The 18,154-nt window shown below is 44.5% G+C and overlaps 1 protein-coding gene across 4 annotated transcripts in view; it reads right to left on the bottom strand.

Annotated features, from left to right (window-relative positions):
• The window catches only part of dock3 (dedicator of cytokinesis 3), a 918,089-nt gene that overhangs the window by 41,401 nt on the left and 858,534 nt on the right, over window positions 1-18,154 (bottom strand). For all 4 annotated transcript variants that reach the window (XM_043708484.1, XM_043708482.1, XM_043708483.1 and 1 more), the window contains 2 exons: window positions 16,969-17,085; window positions 2,234-2,355 (listed from right to left, as the gene is read on the bottom strand). In XM_043708484.1, coding sequence (XP_043564419.1) covers window positions 2,234-2,355; window positions 16,969-17,085 — 239 coding nt within the window. The remainder of the gene's footprint in view (window positions 1-2,233; window positions 2,356-16,968; window positions 17,086-18,154) is intronic.

The raw sequence follows: 18,154 nt of genomic DNA, 5'->3' as shown, positions 1-18,154 counted from the left end.
GGGGGGGGGGGGGGGGCGGTGAGGGCAGGGTGGTGTAGTGGGGACAGGTGAAGACAAGTAGAAGGTACGACCTGATTTGTCAATGGCAGGGATGAATCTGGTTGGTGGCAGGGAGGAGTGGAAGGGAGGGACTGGGAAAGGAGTTGGGTGATTGTAAGGGAGGTTATTTGAAATTGGATAACTCAGTGTTGAGTCCTCTGGGCTGTCGGCTGCCCAGGCAGAAGATGAGGTGTTGTTCCTCCAATTTGCAGTTTGCTTCGTTGTGGCAATGGAGGAGGCCAAGGACGGTCATGTTGGAAAGGGAGTGGGAAGGGGAATTAAAACGGGCGGTGACTGGGTGTCTGTTCGGCCCATGTGGGCCTGGCTGAGATGCTCGGCAATTCGTTCGCTAAGTTTTCATTTGTTTCCCGATGTAGAGAAGACCACATCGGGAGCACCTGATGCAGTAAACTAGGTTGGAAGAGAGGCAGGTGAACCTCTGTCTCACGTGGAAGGACTGCTTGGGGCCCTGGATGGAGGTGAGGGGGGATGGTGTACCAGCAGGTTTTGCATCTTTTCTGGTTGCAAGGGAAAGTACCTGGGGGTTCAGGCGAATTGGTGGGGAGATTGGCGCAAACCAAGCACTGTTGAAGGGAGTTGGCAGAAGAGTTTAAGGATGATGTGTCGGATGCGGAGACCGGTGGGTGGTAGGTAAGGACAAGGGGGACTCTGTCTTTATTTCGTTTGGAGGTGGGTGGGTTTAGAGCAATTGAATGGGAATGGAGGTGGTGTAGGAGGACTGTCTGGATGACAGAGCGAGGAAAAGCAAATAGTTTGAAATAGATGGACATCTAGGATGCTTGGTAGTGTAACGTCTCTTTGTCCAAGCAGATGCGCCAGAGGTGAAGGAATTGGGAGAACGGGAGGGAGTTCTTGCAGGGGATATTGGGTGGGAGGAGGTGTAGCCCAGTAGTTTTGGGAGCCTGTGGGTTTGTAGTAAAAGTCCCTCTGGAGACTGTGGCTGGAGATGGAAAGGGGGTGCTGGGGGTGGTAGTGGGGAGGTGTGGGGGGTGGGGGAAACGGGTATCCGAGAAGGACTAAGTGAATTTGAGAGCTGGGTGGAAGTTGTGGGTGAAGTCTATGAAGTGCTCCCGTTCAGCCTGGGTGCAGGACGCTGCACCGATGCAGTCATGGATGCAAAGGCAGAAGATTTAGGGCACACTGCCTGCGTAGGTACTGAAGAGGGACTATTTGACATAGCTGACAAAGAGGCAGGCCCATCCAGGTGCCCATGGCCACCCCCTGGAGGAAATGGGAGGAGTTAAAGTAAAAGTTGTTGAGGGTGAGGACCAGTTTGGCGTGGCGGAGGAGGGTATTTGGTGGAGGTAGACTGGATGGGTCTGTTGGAGAGGAAGAAGCAGAGGCCCCGGAGGCCATCCTTGCAGGGTATGGATGTGTATAAAGACTGCACATCCATAATGAAGATATAGTGTTGGGGACCGGGCACTGGAAGTTACTGAAGAGGTGGAGGACATGGTTGGTGTCACGGATGTAGGTGGGAAGTGCCTGAACCAAGCGGGAGAGAATGGAGTTGAGATAGGATGAGATGAGTGATGAGACAGGAGCATGCTGAGTCAATGGATAGTTGGGCTTGTGGAGCAGGTAGATCCAGGCAGTGCGGGCCTGGGGTCTATGGTTTGGAGGCAGTGGAGGGAAGATCACCAGAGCCATTGAGGGCACGGTCAGTGAGAGTGATTTTGGCATGATATGCGTGGTGAGGTCATGGACAAGGGGGTGTTAGGACGTGGTGTCAGAGAGTTGGCATTCAGCCTTTGCGATATAGTTCTCCAGACTACCACCGCCCTGCCTTTGTCAGCGGGTTTGATGGTGAGGTGAGAGTGGAGTGCTGCACATTTAGATGGGGTGTGGTTGGAGTGGGTGGGGGAGGTGGAAAAATTGAGGCAGCTATTGTCACATCAGCAGTCTGCAATATAGAGGTTTAGGACATGTAGAAGGCCAGAGGGGGGTGACCAAGTGGACGAGGAAGGTTGGAGGTGGGAGAAGGGTCCTCAGAGGGAGGTTAGGAGTTTTTGTCAAAGAAGAAGGCATGGAGGTGGAGGCAGCGGAAGAAGAGATCCACATCGTGGCCTGTTCGGAATTTGTTGAAGTGGGGTGGAGGGGTACGAACATGAGCCCTTTCCTGAGGACAGACTGTTTGGCCTCAGAACAACAAACCTGGCTCAGCCTCACTTACCTGTGTCTATGCATGAGCTTTATAGCATCTGGACTCATGGGATTATGACCAGACATGAGACTGCCACGTGGTGTGCTGGAACCAGAGCAGGCAGGACTGATCTTGTCCATTCCAGGAAGATCCTATATAAAAAGATGGAATCCTTAGTGAGCTCTAAATGTCTGTGTGACTGCTATCATAAAGTTCCTATTGCTGAAATGTATTCACATAAGTGAGTGATATTCGACCATAAGTCAAAGGACCAGAAGGAAGCTATTCACTGGGTCTGATGGAGATTACATAGATAGCAAGGATGCAAGCCATAGAGAGATGGCAAACATTCAGAGAATTTTAAAATCTAGATTTCTGTAATAGCAGTGTGATGGGTGAATAAGACCTGGTGAGAGGAAAGGCAGCAGAGTTTTTGATAATCTTAACCAAATGCAGGTAGAATAGTCAGGTATGCACTGGAATAGCCAAATACAGAGGAAAAAGAAACAGAAGACTTGCATTTACGTCGTGGATTCATAACCACTGGATGTCTCAAACATTTTACAACCAATGAAGTACCTTTGGAGTGTTGTCACTGTTGTGAAAACAATAGCAGTAATAAAGACATGAAATGTTAATGGTGATTCCTCTCTCTCCGCACTTTCTCTGCACCTGTACCACTATTCTGCACTCTGTTCTGATACTTGGTGCACTTTGTATGGTACAATCTGCCAGTTGAGCACACAAAACATTTTTCACTGTATCTAGGTACATGTAACAACGATAAAATCAATGTAAATGAGGATTCGTTAACAGATGAGCTGAAGCACGGAAGAATTGAGTGATGTTACAGAGGTAGAAACAGTTGGTCTTAGTGATGACATGGGGATTTGGTCAGAATCTCATCTTATAGACAAATCTGATACCAAGAATGCAACATGTCTGGTTCAACATCAAACAGCTGTCAGGGGAAGGACTGGGATTTCAACTGGACTCCCGAACAATTCCTTCCTGTATTAAACTGATCTGTCAAAATACCACAGAAACTAAAATTAATTCTGTAGACTTTACCAGCCAAAGGTGAGTGAATAATAATGGAACTTCAAAACTTTTTATGCTTCCTAAGGAGCCTCACAGCACCAGGGACCCTGGTTCGATTCCACTGTCTGTGTGGAGTTTGCACATTCTCCCTGTGTCTGTCTGCGTTTCCTCCAGGTGCTCTGGTTTCCTCCCATAGTCCAAAGATGTGCAGTTTAGGTGAATTGACCATGCTAAATTGTCCGTAGTGTTCAGGGATGTGCAAGTTAGGTGCATTAGTCAGGGGAAATGTAAAGTAATAGAGGAGGGGAATGGGTCTGGGGTGGGATACTCTTTGGAGGGTCAGTGTGGACGTGGGGTTTATGGCCTGTTTCCACACTGTAGAGACTCTATGATTCTATTTGGTGCTGTCAACAACTATTTTAACCCCATTGAAGGTTTGGTTGAGAGCGGCACAGGTTAAGGAATAAACCCGGGCACTTTCTGGATTCAGTATAATACTAGAGCTATTAGTAAAACTTAAAGACCCTTCACACACTGCAGTAATCAACCAACACATGAGGGTGATGACAGAAAACCATCTCCCTGAGGTACTGACGCAAGAGCATTACTTTTAACTTGTTTTTCTAGATTGCCACAGATGAATACCTGTATGAAGCATAAACAATATAGAAATAATCTGTCCCCTTTAGTTATATCTCAAGATCATTCAATAAGTGAGCAAACTGCACACAAATAATTATCATTGAAACAGCCCTTTGCTGAGTCAACATGTTCCTCTTAGTAGGAATACTTGCAGACTTCTTAAAGCATGCTTTTGATTAGCCAGGATGTGTGAAATGTATATAACCCAGTACAGTCTTTTTAAAATACAATGCATCAATTTGGGATGATATATTAACTGCTGGTTTTGGTTCAATTTCTTTTGTGCAGCATTTCCACTGACAATCACTGTGTGAGATATGATGGCTCAGTGGTTAGCAATGCTGCCTCATAGCACCAAGGACCTGGGTTCGATTACACTTTTGGGCAACTGTCTGTGTGGAATTTGCACATTCTCACCATGTCTGTGTGGGTTTCGTCTGGGCATTCTGGTTTTCTCCCATGGTTCAGGAATGTGTAGGTTAGCTGGATTAGCCATGGGATATGCAGGGTACAGGGATAGGGTAGGGGGTGGGATACTCTTCGGAGGGTTGGTGTCGACTTGATGGATCAAATGGCCTGCTTCCACACTGTAGGGATTCTATGATCTTGTACTCTCTTTGGATGACCTTGTTTAGATTGGCACTAGTTTGTGGATCGAAGTCCAAAGGACACTCCTATTGAGATTACCCCTTATTAGGAGCAAAGAGTCAAGGAAGCTACCCTTGAGATGAATGAGAATAATTCTTAATGCAGCTACCCGGAGCAACAGGAGTTCACCTTTGAGATTTCAATTCTGATCTAGGCCAAACCAAAGAGATGAAAGTCTCTCTTCCATGTTAATTATGGAATCAGCTTGAGTACGTACAGGCCCAAAGCACAAGAGGATTTGGCACAAAATTTGGGAAGCTACTCAGAAAGCCACAGCATCTTGAGTAAAGAAAATGGAATTTAGGGATAAGCTGTTTGGTTTGGAAAGAGTTTCTGAAGATTAATTCATATAGCATGGGAGTCACTGGCAAGACCAGCATTGATTGCTCATTTGTTTCCCCTCACGACAGTGGTAGTGGGTCATATTCTTGGACACTTCTTGTGGTGAATGTGTTCCCACATGCTCTCATAGAGTCATATAGCACAGAATCAGACCCATTGGTCCAACCAATCCATGCTGAACATAATCCAAACTAAATTAGTCCCACCTGCCTGCTCCTGGCCCAGATCCTTCCAAACCTTTCCTGTTCATGTATGTATTCAAGTGTCTTTTAAACATTGTAAGTGTACCCAATTCCACCACTTCATTCCACATGCAAATCACACTGTAAAACATTTTGACTTTTTAAAGAAAATCTCTCTCCCTTCATCTTAAAAATGTGTCCCCTAGTCTTGAAATCCCCCATCCTAGGGAAAAGACAAGGGTTCCAAAATTCTGACTTGGTGATAATAAAGGAATTCTGATTATGTATGCAAATCAGATGGCATGTGACATTTGATTTTTCCATGAATCCTGGTGCCCTGACCTTTGAGGTCTTGGGAGTTTACAGGTTTGGGAGGTGCGGTTGCTTTGGTGAGTGAAATAACTGCACAGAGGATGGTATTCTGTCACCAAGTCACCCTTTATTTACCTGTGCACAGTACACCAGCTGTGGCCAGCCAGCTTGGAGTCAGTCCTCTGAAATGAGGAGATTCTAAATCTTGTGCTTGTATAGATTTTAGTTTACTTTTTAATTTTTAACGAAAAAGTGAAGGGGAGGGTAGGGATTAAATCAGAATAGAATTGGAGATGGAAATAAAACACTCCATGACCCACGGTGCCCACCTCTCCCTGAAAACCTTGAGGGTATCGGTAATCTTGTGGATTTTTTTTCTTTTATTTTCCCCCACACTACTGCCTACTTATATTTTCCCCAGCATCCATGATGTGTGTGTGCCGGTGTGAGACACAGTGAAAGACAATAGGTGTACCAATCTTTATCCAATTTCCACCACCAGGAAGAAAACACTCAAGTGGCCAGTGACAAGCAGTGCCCTTCTCATCAAAAGGCAATGCTGCATGATCAAACAGTGAAGGGGAGGTCAGGGATAAAGTCAAAAATAGAGTTGCAGGGGGAAATAATACACTCCACTCACTGCGGTGTCCATCTCTCCCTGAACAGCTTAAGGGTGTTGGTGGACACTGCGTGCTCCAATCTTGAGGTTATATTTTTTTCTTTTCTTTCTTTTAACCCCACACTACCACCTAACTGTGGTAGTGCTTATTTTTTCCCCATGGTGTGTGTGTGCAGGTGTGAGACACAGTGAGAGACACAAGGTGCACGAATCTTTAATCTTGAGGTTATATTTTTCTTTCTGTTTTTTTTTAAACACCCGAGTGGCCAGTGACAAGCAGTGCCCTTCTCAAAGGGCAATGCTGAGTGATGAAACAGTGAAGGGGGGCACTCCTGTTTTTTTTTCCTTTTTCTTTACCCCCACACCACCGCCTAACTGCGGTAGTGCTTATTCTTTTTTCCCCAGCACCCATGGTGTGTGTGTGCAGGTGTGAGAGACACAAGGTGCACGAATCTTTAATCTTGATGTTACATGTTTTTTTTCTTTTTTTTTCCTCTTTTATTTAACCCCCACACTACCACCTAACTGCGGTAGTGCTTATTTTTTCCCCAGCATCCATGGTGTGTGTGTGCAGGTGTGAGACACAGTGAGAGATACAAGGTACACGAATCTTTAATCATTAATCTTGAGGTTATACTGGTCAGTTAGGGCTTTCCTGATTGGCCCAAGTTAACAACCCCAATCAAGAATCTTGTAGTCAACAATCACTAAAGTGTGTATCTGCTCTGCATCCTGTAGATGTTACACCTTGCACTAGAGGAAGCTTTATCATACATCTCACTGTGCTGCACATTTCACAAGGGAATTGCAGCACTGTAGTAATATTACTGGGCTAGCATTCTGAAACCCTAGATTAATGTCTTGGAGAGACAAGTTTAAATCCCACCACAGCAACTTCAACTAATTACTGTAAAGCTGGGATTTAAAAAAAAACTATTTTCAGTCAATGAGATCATGGAACAATCAAATTTCTGTTAAAAAAAATCTTATAGTATTGCTCCATTGGGAAGGAAATCTGTTACCTTTACCCAGGCTGATCTGCATGTGACTCCAGACTCAGTTGACTCTGAACTCCCTCTAAAATGACTGCTCAGTTGTACCAAGTTATGACAGTCAAATAAGAATAAAACAGGACTGACCACCTGGCATCAACCTAGGCACCAGCATCGCAAAGTCCTCAGTAACATCTATTTCCAAAACTGGGAGAGCTGTACCTTCGGTCAAAGGATGCAGATTTCTCCATAACTATCTCAGGTATGCTCTGTCTTACAAAATCACTCGATGCAATAGCAGAGTGGTCTGATAAGAGTCATGCTGGTGATCTTCAACTGCGACCTTGTGGCATTAGATCAAACATGGGCAAAGAAACCTTCTGTTGATTACCATCTTTCCCTCAGCTGTCATGTTTGTACTCCTGCCTGTGAGCACCCCAGGAAAGGCACTGACGGCACAGGATACATTCTGGGTGGAATGTGAAATAATGTCCATCACCCAGAATGGCTCAGTAGAACCATTACTGACTGAACTGCCTGTGTCCTGAAAGACATATTTACTAGTCTGAGCTTGGAGTAGGTGATTAGAGAATCACAGGAAGGTAGATTCACTTTACTTAGCCTTCACTAATATATCTGTCACGGAATCATTTGTCCATGTGTGCATTGGTAAGATTGACCATCACAGTTCCATGTTCAGGGGGATCTCGTACAAACATATAAAATTATGAAGGGAATTGATAAAATAGAAATAGACAGAATGTTTCCACTGGTAGGTGAAACTAGGGCAAGAGGGCATGGCCTCAAGATTAGAGGAAGCAGGTTTAGAGCTGAACTTCTTCACCCAGAGGGTTAATCTTGCCAGGGAAATAGCTGACGCTACTTCAGTAATGGCTTTTAAAGCTAAGGTAGATACTTTTTTGAAAAATAAAGGAATTAAGGGGTATGATGAAAACACAGGTAAATGGAGCTGAGTCCACAAAAAAATTAGCCATAAGCTTATTCAGTGGCAGAGCAGGCTCAAAGGTCCGGACGACCTACTCCTGCTCCTAGTTCTTATGTTCACACTGAGGATATTCTCCACTATGACGTGTGGTACAACTATGTACTAAATAGGATGGATACAGGTTTAGAAGTTCAAAACTGGTCATCAATGAGGTGCTGCGGGCCATCAGCAGAGGCAGAACTGTATTCAATGACAATGTTAATCTCATGATCCGGCCTATCCTGCATCTTGACATTACCATCAGGTCAAAGGACAAACTTTGATTCAACAAGGAGTGAAGGAGGAGGAGCAGTACCGGACATACCAAAAAAATAGTAGCTTCAATCTGGTGAAGTTACAATGCAGAACCACTTGTGTGCCAAACCATGGAAGCAGCATGGAAGAAAAGATAAGCAATCCCACAACCAACTGATCAGATTTAAACTCTACAGTCCTGCCACAACAAGAGATGAATGTTAATGGTCAATTAAACAACTAATTCAGGACTCGGCAAGATGGTGGCGATTCTGTAGGACTGCTGTGGACAGCTCTGCCTAACAGCCAAGGTACACCGGTGTTTTTTTGCCATCCCTGGCCAACTTATGTGGTGGAAATATTAGTTTAAAACCTCACAGAACACATATTTGTTAATATTTGGGAGTGGGAAGGATGCCAAAGGGAAAAGAAGCAAGCAAACAGCAGCAGGGAGGACACTCCCCTGCAGCACCTAGTACACCAGAGACTGCAGCAGCAGCAGCCTCTCCTGAACTCCCTGGGGACCTGACAGACTCTCAGGAATTGGCTGCGGCGATGGAGAGACTTGCCTTGAAAGTTGCGGCTGTGACTGAGGAAATCCGTGGGGAGATTTATGCACAGGTGCAACCTATTGCATCCATGCTGCAGAAGCACGAGCAGGAGATCCAGGGCCTCGGGGAGAGGCTGGAGGGTCGAACTAAGGCCTCGGAAGCTGCAATGGAGTCCTCATCCAGTCGGATCCAGGTGCTGGAGTGAGAGGTGCGGGCCTTGTGAAACCATATCGACGACCTTGAAAATCGAGGTCAGAGGATAAATCTCCAAATTGTCGGGCTCCCTGAAGGTGAGGAAGGTGACCAGCCAGTCAGTTTCTTTGAAAACTGGCTGCCGAAGGTTTTGGGCCTTCACATCGAGTCCAGCAGGCTGAAGATTGAAAGGGCGTATCGGGTTACAGTGACAGGTCGGGCCCAGTGCAGCACCCCGGCTCGGTCCTAGTGCACTTCCACTCATATAAGGACAAGCAAAAAGTCATAGGAGCTTCCAAATCCACACCGATCTCGGGATTCATAGCAGAAGCAGTAATGCAAAGGTTAGAACAAACAGTCTTACCACAAATTCAACCCAAACTCTGGGTCAGATACGTTGATGACACCTTTGTAATCATTAAAAACACGGAAATAGAGAAAACACACCAGATCATCAACTCCACACTCACAGGAATCCGATTCACGAGAGAGGAAGAAAAGGACAACCAACTCCCATTCCTAGATGGTACAGAGAACACCAAACGGAGAATTCACCACAAAGGTACACAGGAAAGCCACACACACAGACCAAGTCCTGAACTACGAAACCAACCATCCCAATACACACGAACGAAGTTGCATCAAGACACTAGTCAAAAGGGCCACAACACACTGCAGCACACCAGAACTGCAAAAAGAGGAAGAGGAACACCTATACAAGGTATTCGCCAAAAACGGATATCCTCGCAATTTCATCAACAGATGTCTAAGGGAAAGACAACGGAACGAGGACATGCCGCAACCCAAAGGACTAGCCACACTACCATACATCAAGTACATCTCTGAACTGACAGCCAGGCTACTGCGACTACTAGGACTTATAACAGCACACAAATCAACAGCCACACTCAGACAACAACGCACCAGAACGAAGGACCCGATACCCAGCATGAGCAAAACTAATGTAGTGTACAAAATCCCATGCAAGGACTGCACAAAACACTATATAGGACAAACAGGAAGACAGCTAACGATCCGCATCCATGAACACCAACTAGCCACGAAACGACATGATCAGCTATCCCTAGTAGCCACACACGCAGATGACAAGCAACATGAATTCGACTGGGACAACACTACCATTATAGGGCAAGCCAAACAAAGAACAGCCAGGGAATTCCTAGAAGCATGGCACTCATCCACAAATTCCATCAACAAACACATCGACCTGGACCCAATATACCGGCCACTACAGCAGACAGCTGAAACTGACAACCGGAAGCGGCAGGGACAGGCCACTATAAATGCCGGAGGAAACACCACAGAAGCGCTTCACAGGAGGCTCCCAAGCACTGAGGATGTCACCTAATCAGGGGAATGAAACGTTTGCAACAAAAACATTCTGCTCGGCGAACAGAACCACAGCAACGAGCACCCGAGCTACAAATCTTCTCACAAACTTTGAACACCAACGGAGCTTCCAAATCCCTGGGAAAAGATCTGCAGGCGCTGCTGTACAAGGGGTCAAAAATCATGTTTTGCCAGGATTTTTCAGCAGCTGTAATCTGAAAGAGGAAGTCCTTCGATGAAGTTAAAAAGAGGCTGAGGAACCTGGGCATCCAGTACTCCATGAGATACCCCGCAGTACTCCGTTTCAGCCACGAGGACTCAGTTTATAATTTGACTTGGCGGATAAGGCTAAAAACTTTGTGGATACTTTAAAATAGACGGATTGGCCTTAAGAATATGGTTAATGTTTGTTCTCTTTTCTATTTTTTCCCATGTTTTCCCATCCTTTTTTTTAAAATTCCTTTCTTTCTCCCTAATAATTTCCTTTTTGGAAAGGGGGGAAAGACTTTGGAATAAGTTGTTCCTATTTTTTTAATAATTGGATTTTTCTGATGGGAAATTTTGTGGATGTTCTTTGTTGTCTCTCTTTTTTTTGTTTGTTCTGCTTCTCTTGTAACCACAAGTAGGGATGTCATGAAGCCAGGGGTGGGTGGAATGCTCATCCTGACTTTGTCTTTTGATTTAAGGATCATTTCCTTGTTTTTTTTCTGGCCTAAGGTTGGGGCACAGTCCAGGTTTGAAGGAGCTGTGAAGGAGGGGATGGGTAGGGTGAGTGCCCCCTATGGGCAGGGGGAAGAGTCTTCCATTCAAGGTTCTATAGTTGGTTTTCTTCGTAGTTTTTTTGATAGTAATAGTTGTTTATAGTTATGATAGCGTAGTTTTTGTATATATAGTTTTTCGATTCTATGAGTCTTTATTTACTTATGCTCAGCGCTTTGTAAGCAGGGTTCTCCCTCCAAGGGGTCCAAGGATGTCTGAAAGGGCATATGGCTAAGTGTCTTATTAAATGGTGCACCTGGAACATTAAGTGAAGTCATTCGCCTATTAAAAGGAAAAAAGTGCTTTCTAGCCTTAAGAGGGAAAAGGTTGACATCGCTTTGTTGCAGAAAACCCATCTTGATGATGGGGAACACCTGAAATTACAACAGGGGGGTTATGACCGGGTATTCTTTTCATCCTTTACTACTAAAATTAGGGGAGTGGCAGTACTTATCCAGAAAAATCTTCAGTTCACATTATTAGAGCAGGTGAAAGATGAGCAGGGACGGTTTGTACAACTTAAAGCCCTGATACATGGGGAGGAATATGGCATTTTAAATGTCTACTGTCCTCCGGCGCATCCCCTCAAATTTTTGATTAGTGCTTTCTCAAAGTTGAGTGCTTTTGAAACACGGCACATTATTCTAGGGGAGGATTTTAATTGTCTTTTGGATCTGACAGTGGACAGGATGCCTTGTGGGCCCCCAACTATTTCTTTGCAGGCCAAGCAGGCGGTTGACTTATGCGAGGAGTTGGGGCTGGTGGTAAATTGGAGATGTCTTCACCCTACCGGCAGGGACTTCACCTTTTTTTCAAACCCACATAAATGTCACATGAGGATTGACCTCTTTCTGGTTCTCTCGGCCCTTCTGGATTTGATTATGGGTTGTAAAATTGGGAATATTGCTATCTCTGATCTTGCGGCAGTATATTTGGAGGTTAAGGCCAAGAGTGAAGGGCTAGGTTTGCGGCACTGGTGTTTGGACCCCTTTCTCCTTAAGGATTCCAAATTTGTGGAATACCTTTTGAAGAAGTTTCAGGAATTCTTGGCTATCAACTCAGGCATGGCTAGTAGTCTGTCCATGCTATGGGAGACTGCTAAGTCCTTTGTTAGGGATTAGCTATTTCCTATTCGGCTAGTTGGAAACGACAGAAGGAGGAACAGCAGCGTCTACTTGAGATGCGGTTGAAAGCCGCGGAGGCAGCACATTTTGCGTGGCCTTCAGTGACTAAGCTACAGCGGATCACAGCCCTTTGGGCTGCCTCGAATTCAATACTGACACAAAATGCAAAGAAAGAACTTGCTTTTGCTAGACAGAGGCTGTTTGAATATGGGGATAGGCCAGGAAAGTAGTTAGCATACCTGACTAGGAAAAAGCGTGCTCCCCAATCCATTACTGCAATTAGAGACAGCACTGGGGTCCTTACATATGATGCTAAAAAGATTAATGAGGCTTTTTGGAGCTTTTACTCTGAATTGTATTGGTCTGAAGGTTGCGAAGATAGGAGTGCTAAATGGAGACCTTTTTTTAAGAACCGGACCTCCCAGGGATAACTTTGGAATAGGCCTCTCTCCTTAATGCCCCCTTGACAGTTCAGGAAATACAGGAGGCAGCTAGGCAATTTCAGAGTGGGAAAGCACCTGGCCCTGATGGTCTTCCGGGTGAGTTTTATAAGGAGTTTATAGGGATTTTGTTGGAGATGTACAATCACTCCTATATGCATGAACGCCTACCACCATCTTTGAGGAAAGCTAATATTTCCTTAATTCTTAAGAAGGGGAAGGTTCCTGAGGATTGTGCCTCATACAGGCCCAGCTCTCTGTTAAATTCAGACTTCAAGATTCTGTCCAAGATCCTGGCGCTAAGATTGGAAAGGGTGTTGCCCCATATTATAGAGGACCAGACAGGCTTTATAAGGGGCCGTAGGTCCTCTTATGATATTAGAAGGTTGCTGAATGTGGTCCAAGTTTGTCAGCAACAATCGATGCAGGGGTTAGTGATTTCCTTAGATGCAGAGAAAGCATTTGACCGGGTGGAATGGCCGTTTTTTTTATGTCTTAGAACAGTTCGGGTTGGGTGGAGTCTTTGCTAGGTGGGTGGAGGTTTTATATTGCCACCCTCTGGCCGCGGTATTCACCAACGGGGTGAAGTCTGGGAATTTTACAATGGGTAGGGGTAGTCGGCAAGGCTGCCCCCTCTCACCATTGTTGTTTACGTTGGTGATAGAGCCGCTGGTAGAGGCTCTTCATCAGAACGTCCACATAACCGCTCCGGAAGTGGGATCGAGGGCACACAAGATTACATTGTACGCGGATGATGTTCTTCTATTTTTATCGAACCTGATGACCTCCATACCCCATTTGATATAATGTATCAATTCATTTGGGGCTATTTCAGGATATAAGATTAACTTTGCAACATCGGAGGCTATGCCTTTGGGGAACCTTAAGGATGTGCCAGAAGTTGAAGGTGGCTCTAAGTTCCCTTTTAAGTGGTCACGGGCAGGGTCCTGGTACCTCGGCATTTTTATTACCCCCAAGTTTGATCTGTTATTTCAGAGTAACTTTGCTCGACAATATTAGGTGAGATCTCCAGAGATGGGAGGCTCTTCCAATTTCATGGCTGGGCCAAATATCTCTCATTAAGATGAATGTTCTTCATCGTTTGCTTTATTCCATGCGTATGCTCCCTATAATGTTTCCCAGGTCAATGCTGCGGAAGCTTATGGGATGGTTTGGTTCCTTTGTCTGGCATCGTGGGCGGCCCCTCATCAAACTTACTAAATTGCAGTTGCCTCAAGGAGGGGGAGGAATTGATTTCCCAGATATCAGAAGGTATCAACTGAGTTCCCTGCTGTTCTTTGTCTGCGATTGGGTAGGTAATGATCCAAACTCAATATGGCTGGATATCGAGGCCTCCCAGGCAAAGTGCCCTCTTATTAACCTGTTGTTCATGGATAAGATAAGGACAGTTATGGACCACTGCCGGAAACCCATTGTCATTAGTACAGTCAAGGCATGGAGGGCGATGCGTCAGGGGGTTGTTTATCCAAGACTTCGCCACTTATGCCTATAGTTGGCATGCCAGGGTTCCGACCAGGGATGATGGACTCAGGATTCAAACTATGGTCAGCGAGAGGAGTTTGTAGTTTGGGAGACCTTTTTGAGGGGGAGGTTATGATGTCTTTTGAGCAACTGAGCCGCAAATACGGGTTGCCCAGCAGAGACCTTTTCCGTTTTTTTCAGGTTAGGGATTTCATCCAGAAGAAGACTACACTTCTCACTAAGCTCTATAAGCCCGATACAGAGTGGTTGTTGCTACGCTCCACAAGCACCCTTTCGGTTAGTGCTCTCTATCGCCTGCTGGGTGGCAGGGCCTGGCAGGGTGTTAACCGGTTATGTGAGGTCTGGGAGCAAGCGCTGGGAGTGGAGATCTCTTGTGAAACATGGGAGAATACTCGAAAGATCTTAATCTGTAACAGGACATGCGCTACGCAGTTAAAAGTTCTGCACAGGGCTCATCTGGCAGCAGGCCGTCTGGCGAGGTTTAAAAAAGAAGCATTTTCAGTGTGCCCCAAATGTAAAATAAGGTTAGGTACTCTTACCCATTGCTTCTGGACATGCCAAATGCTCCATAGTTGAGTGTTGTGGCGGGAGAGATAGGGAGGGTATTGAGGATTGAAGTCAAAGTAGACCCAATATCTCTCCTCTTAGGTCTACCGAATTTATCATCTTTAGAAGGGCATGGGAAGAAACTATTTAACATTCTTGCACACTGTGCACGGAAGAATATTCTGATGAATTGGGTGTCTGAGAATCCGCCGGGCTTGCTGGGATGGCAGAAATTAATTATGGAGCACATTCTCTTGGACATTTCACACACATGGTGTACCACACAACAGACAATTTTTATAAGACATGGCAACCCTACTTGAGTTATTTGGATATAGATTTATCAATTATCTTAACTAGGGCGTTTGTTTAACCAGGATGATTAGATTTGTCAAGCCCTGGGCCCTGGAGGGGGTCTCCCGAGTTAATACGGGTATGTATACAATGCTCCTGTTTGTTTGGGAGCCTTGCGCCGAGTATAGCTGTTCTGTATTTTGTTGGATTTTTTGGTTTTTTTTGCTTTTCTTTCTTTTTTTTTGGTGTTGCTTTGCACAGTGTTTGGGTTTGCTTTATATTATAGAGTAGGTTAGTGTTAGCAGATAGTAGTTGTATTGTAATTTGTGTTTATTTTCTTTTTATTGTACTGATATTTGTGATTGATTGTTTTTTTCAATAACTTCATATGTTTGTAAAGTTAAAAAAAATTGCTAATAAATATATTTACAAAAAAAAACTAACTCGAGTTCGAGAATTCACAAATATCCCAGCACATCAAGAAAGAAGACAAAGCCGAAATATTCACATCTAGTTTCAGCCAGAAATGCTGAGTGCATGATACATCTTGGCCTCTTGAGGTGTCAGCATCTCAGATGTCAGTCTTCAGCCAATTTGATTTACTTTCGATGATATCAAGAAATAATTGAGTGAACTAGATATAACAAAAGTTGTGGACCTCAATGTTCTGCTAAGGTACTCAAACTCCAGAACTATCCATGCCCCTAGCCAAGCTGATCCAATATAGGTACAATACTGGCATCTACTTGACAATTTGGAAAACTGGCCAGGTTTATCATGTCCACAAAAAGGACAAATCCAATCCAGACAATTACTACCTCACAATCTACTCTCAGTCATTAGCAAAGTCAGTGGTACTTAAGCAGCACTTAATCAGCAATGATCTGCTGACTGTCTCTCAGTTTGGCAACCTTAATCCAAACATTGTCAGTACAGCTGACTTGGAAATGTTTGGTGGCATCAAGGCAGCATTTGACCAATGTTTCAAGGATCCTGTTGCAAAATTGTTGTTAATGGGAACCAAGGGAAACCTTTCTGCTGGTTTTAGCACAAAGGAAGATAATTGTGCTTGTTGGAAATCAACCATGTAAAAGAAGTCCTGAGGAGAGAGGGTGAGAGATATAGGCAGGGAGACAGGAGTTGGCAGAGGTTGGGAAGATTGCGAGGGAAGATTACTGCAGATGTTCCTCAGGGCAATATTCTTGGCCTAACCATTTTCAGCTGCTTCATCAATGACAGAACCTCCATCATAAAGTCAGAAGTGGGAATGCAGTACCATTAGTAGCTCTTCAGCTACTGATGTAGTTGAGTCCACATGCAGCAAGACACGGATGACATTCAAGCCTGGGCTGAGAAATTTTTAGTGACATGATTACCCAAGTATCAGGTAATTACCATTTCTAATAAATAAGAACCTAATCACCTTTTCCCTTGACGTTTAATGGCATGACCATCGTTGTATCACCCCACTATCATCATCTGGTTACCGCTGACCAAAACCTGACATGGACCAGCCACATAAATAAGGTGGTTATAAGAACAGGTCAATGGGGTGGGAATGCTGTATTGAATAACTCCTCTCCTAACTTAACAAAATCCAAAGCATGAGTCAGGAATGTAATGAAATCCCCTTCACCTGCCTGCATGAGTGCAGCTCTAACAACACTCCAGAAGCTCAACATCATCCAGCTATACACTTGACTGGCATCTGAACTAACACCTTTAACATTCACTGTCTCTATCACTGTCACAGGGTGGCAGCAGTGTGTACCATCTATAAGGTACATTGCAGCAGGTGCATGGGAATGACAACATAATGCTTTGGTTCAAGAATGCTGTTTACTAATACAAGGGCAGTTGGGATGGGTAGTAAGATGCCTCATATGAACAACCTTGGTGAGTAAATAGCAAACAAACTTCATTAAAATAAACTCACTGTACGTGTAAAGACATATTTATACAAACTATCGAATGTTGGTGTTACTCACATGACAAAGGCTGGACCTCATCATCTGGAATTGATCTATTAGTTTCTTATGCAGAGGTCTCATTTCTGGGTGCACTAATTTCTCATGGATTGCTAAACCCACTCCAAGAATGTGAACCTGGAGACAAGAATGATTCAGGTTACAGTACTGTGGATCACTGTGGAGCCTATCTGAGAAAACCATATGCACTTAAAACTGCACTGTGAACCCGATCACTGTCCTCACTCTATTTTCATTCTCTTTGTTGGTCTGTCATTCTATAACGTGAACAGTCTTTCTGGATTACTAAACACTTTCATTGCTTTAGGGTTTGAGGTGCTGGGTTAGAGTTAGACAATGGAACGGACTCCTTTAGATTGCGAAACATAGAATAAAATATATTCCCCTGTAGCATCCTTCCTGTCTGAAAAATGCATGCTCACCTGAATGGCAATTCAGCAAATAGAAATGTCAGACAACTGTGTAAGGAATTATAGCTGATTCCAGTTTTTTGTCATTCTGTGAACCGATTAGTGCTTTTTCATATTTTTCAATAAAAAATATCTGGAATTAAGAGTCTAATAATGACCATGAATCATTTGTTGATTGTTGTAAAAACCAATCTAGTGTGGCCTACATATGACTCCAGACCCAGAGTAATGTGGCTGATTCTTAACTGCTCTCTGGGCAATTAGGAAAGGGCAAAAATTGCTGACCAAGCCAGTGACACCCTTATCCTGTGAATGAATAAAAAAAAATGAAAGGTCAATTCCTGTTAAGTGCTGCTTTTCTTTTGCTCCATAAATGAGTTAATAATCTGGGATCAGCTGGGTAAAAACTGTTCATTCATACAATTAGAGTCATAGAGATGTACAGCATGGAAACAGACCCTTCAGTCCAACCCGTCCATGCCGACCAGATATCCCAACCCAATCTAGTCCCACCTGCCAGCACCTGGCTCATATCCCTCCAACCCTTCCTATTCATATACTCATCCAAATGCCTCTTAAATGTTGCAATTGTACCAGCCTCCACCACATCCTCTGGCAGCTCATTCCATACAAGTACCACCCTCTGTGTGAAAAGGTTGCCCCTTAGGTCTCTTTTATATCTTTCCCCTCTCACCCTAAACCAATGCCCTCGAGTTCTGGACTCCCTGATCCCAGGGAAAAGACTTTGTCTATTTATTCTATCCATGCCCCTCATA

This window comes from Chiloscyllium plagiosum, chromosome 18 (genome assembly GCF_004010195.1).
Source record: "Chiloscyllium plagiosum isolate BGI_BamShark_2017 chromosome 18, ASM401019v2, whole genome shotgun sequence".
Lineage (NCBI taxonomy): Eukaryota > Metazoa > Chordata > Chondrichthyes > Orectolobiformes > Hemiscylliidae > Chiloscyllium > Chiloscyllium plagiosum.
Note: the sequence above shows the minus strand (reverse complement) of the source record. Positions and strands in the feature narration are given on the sequence as shown.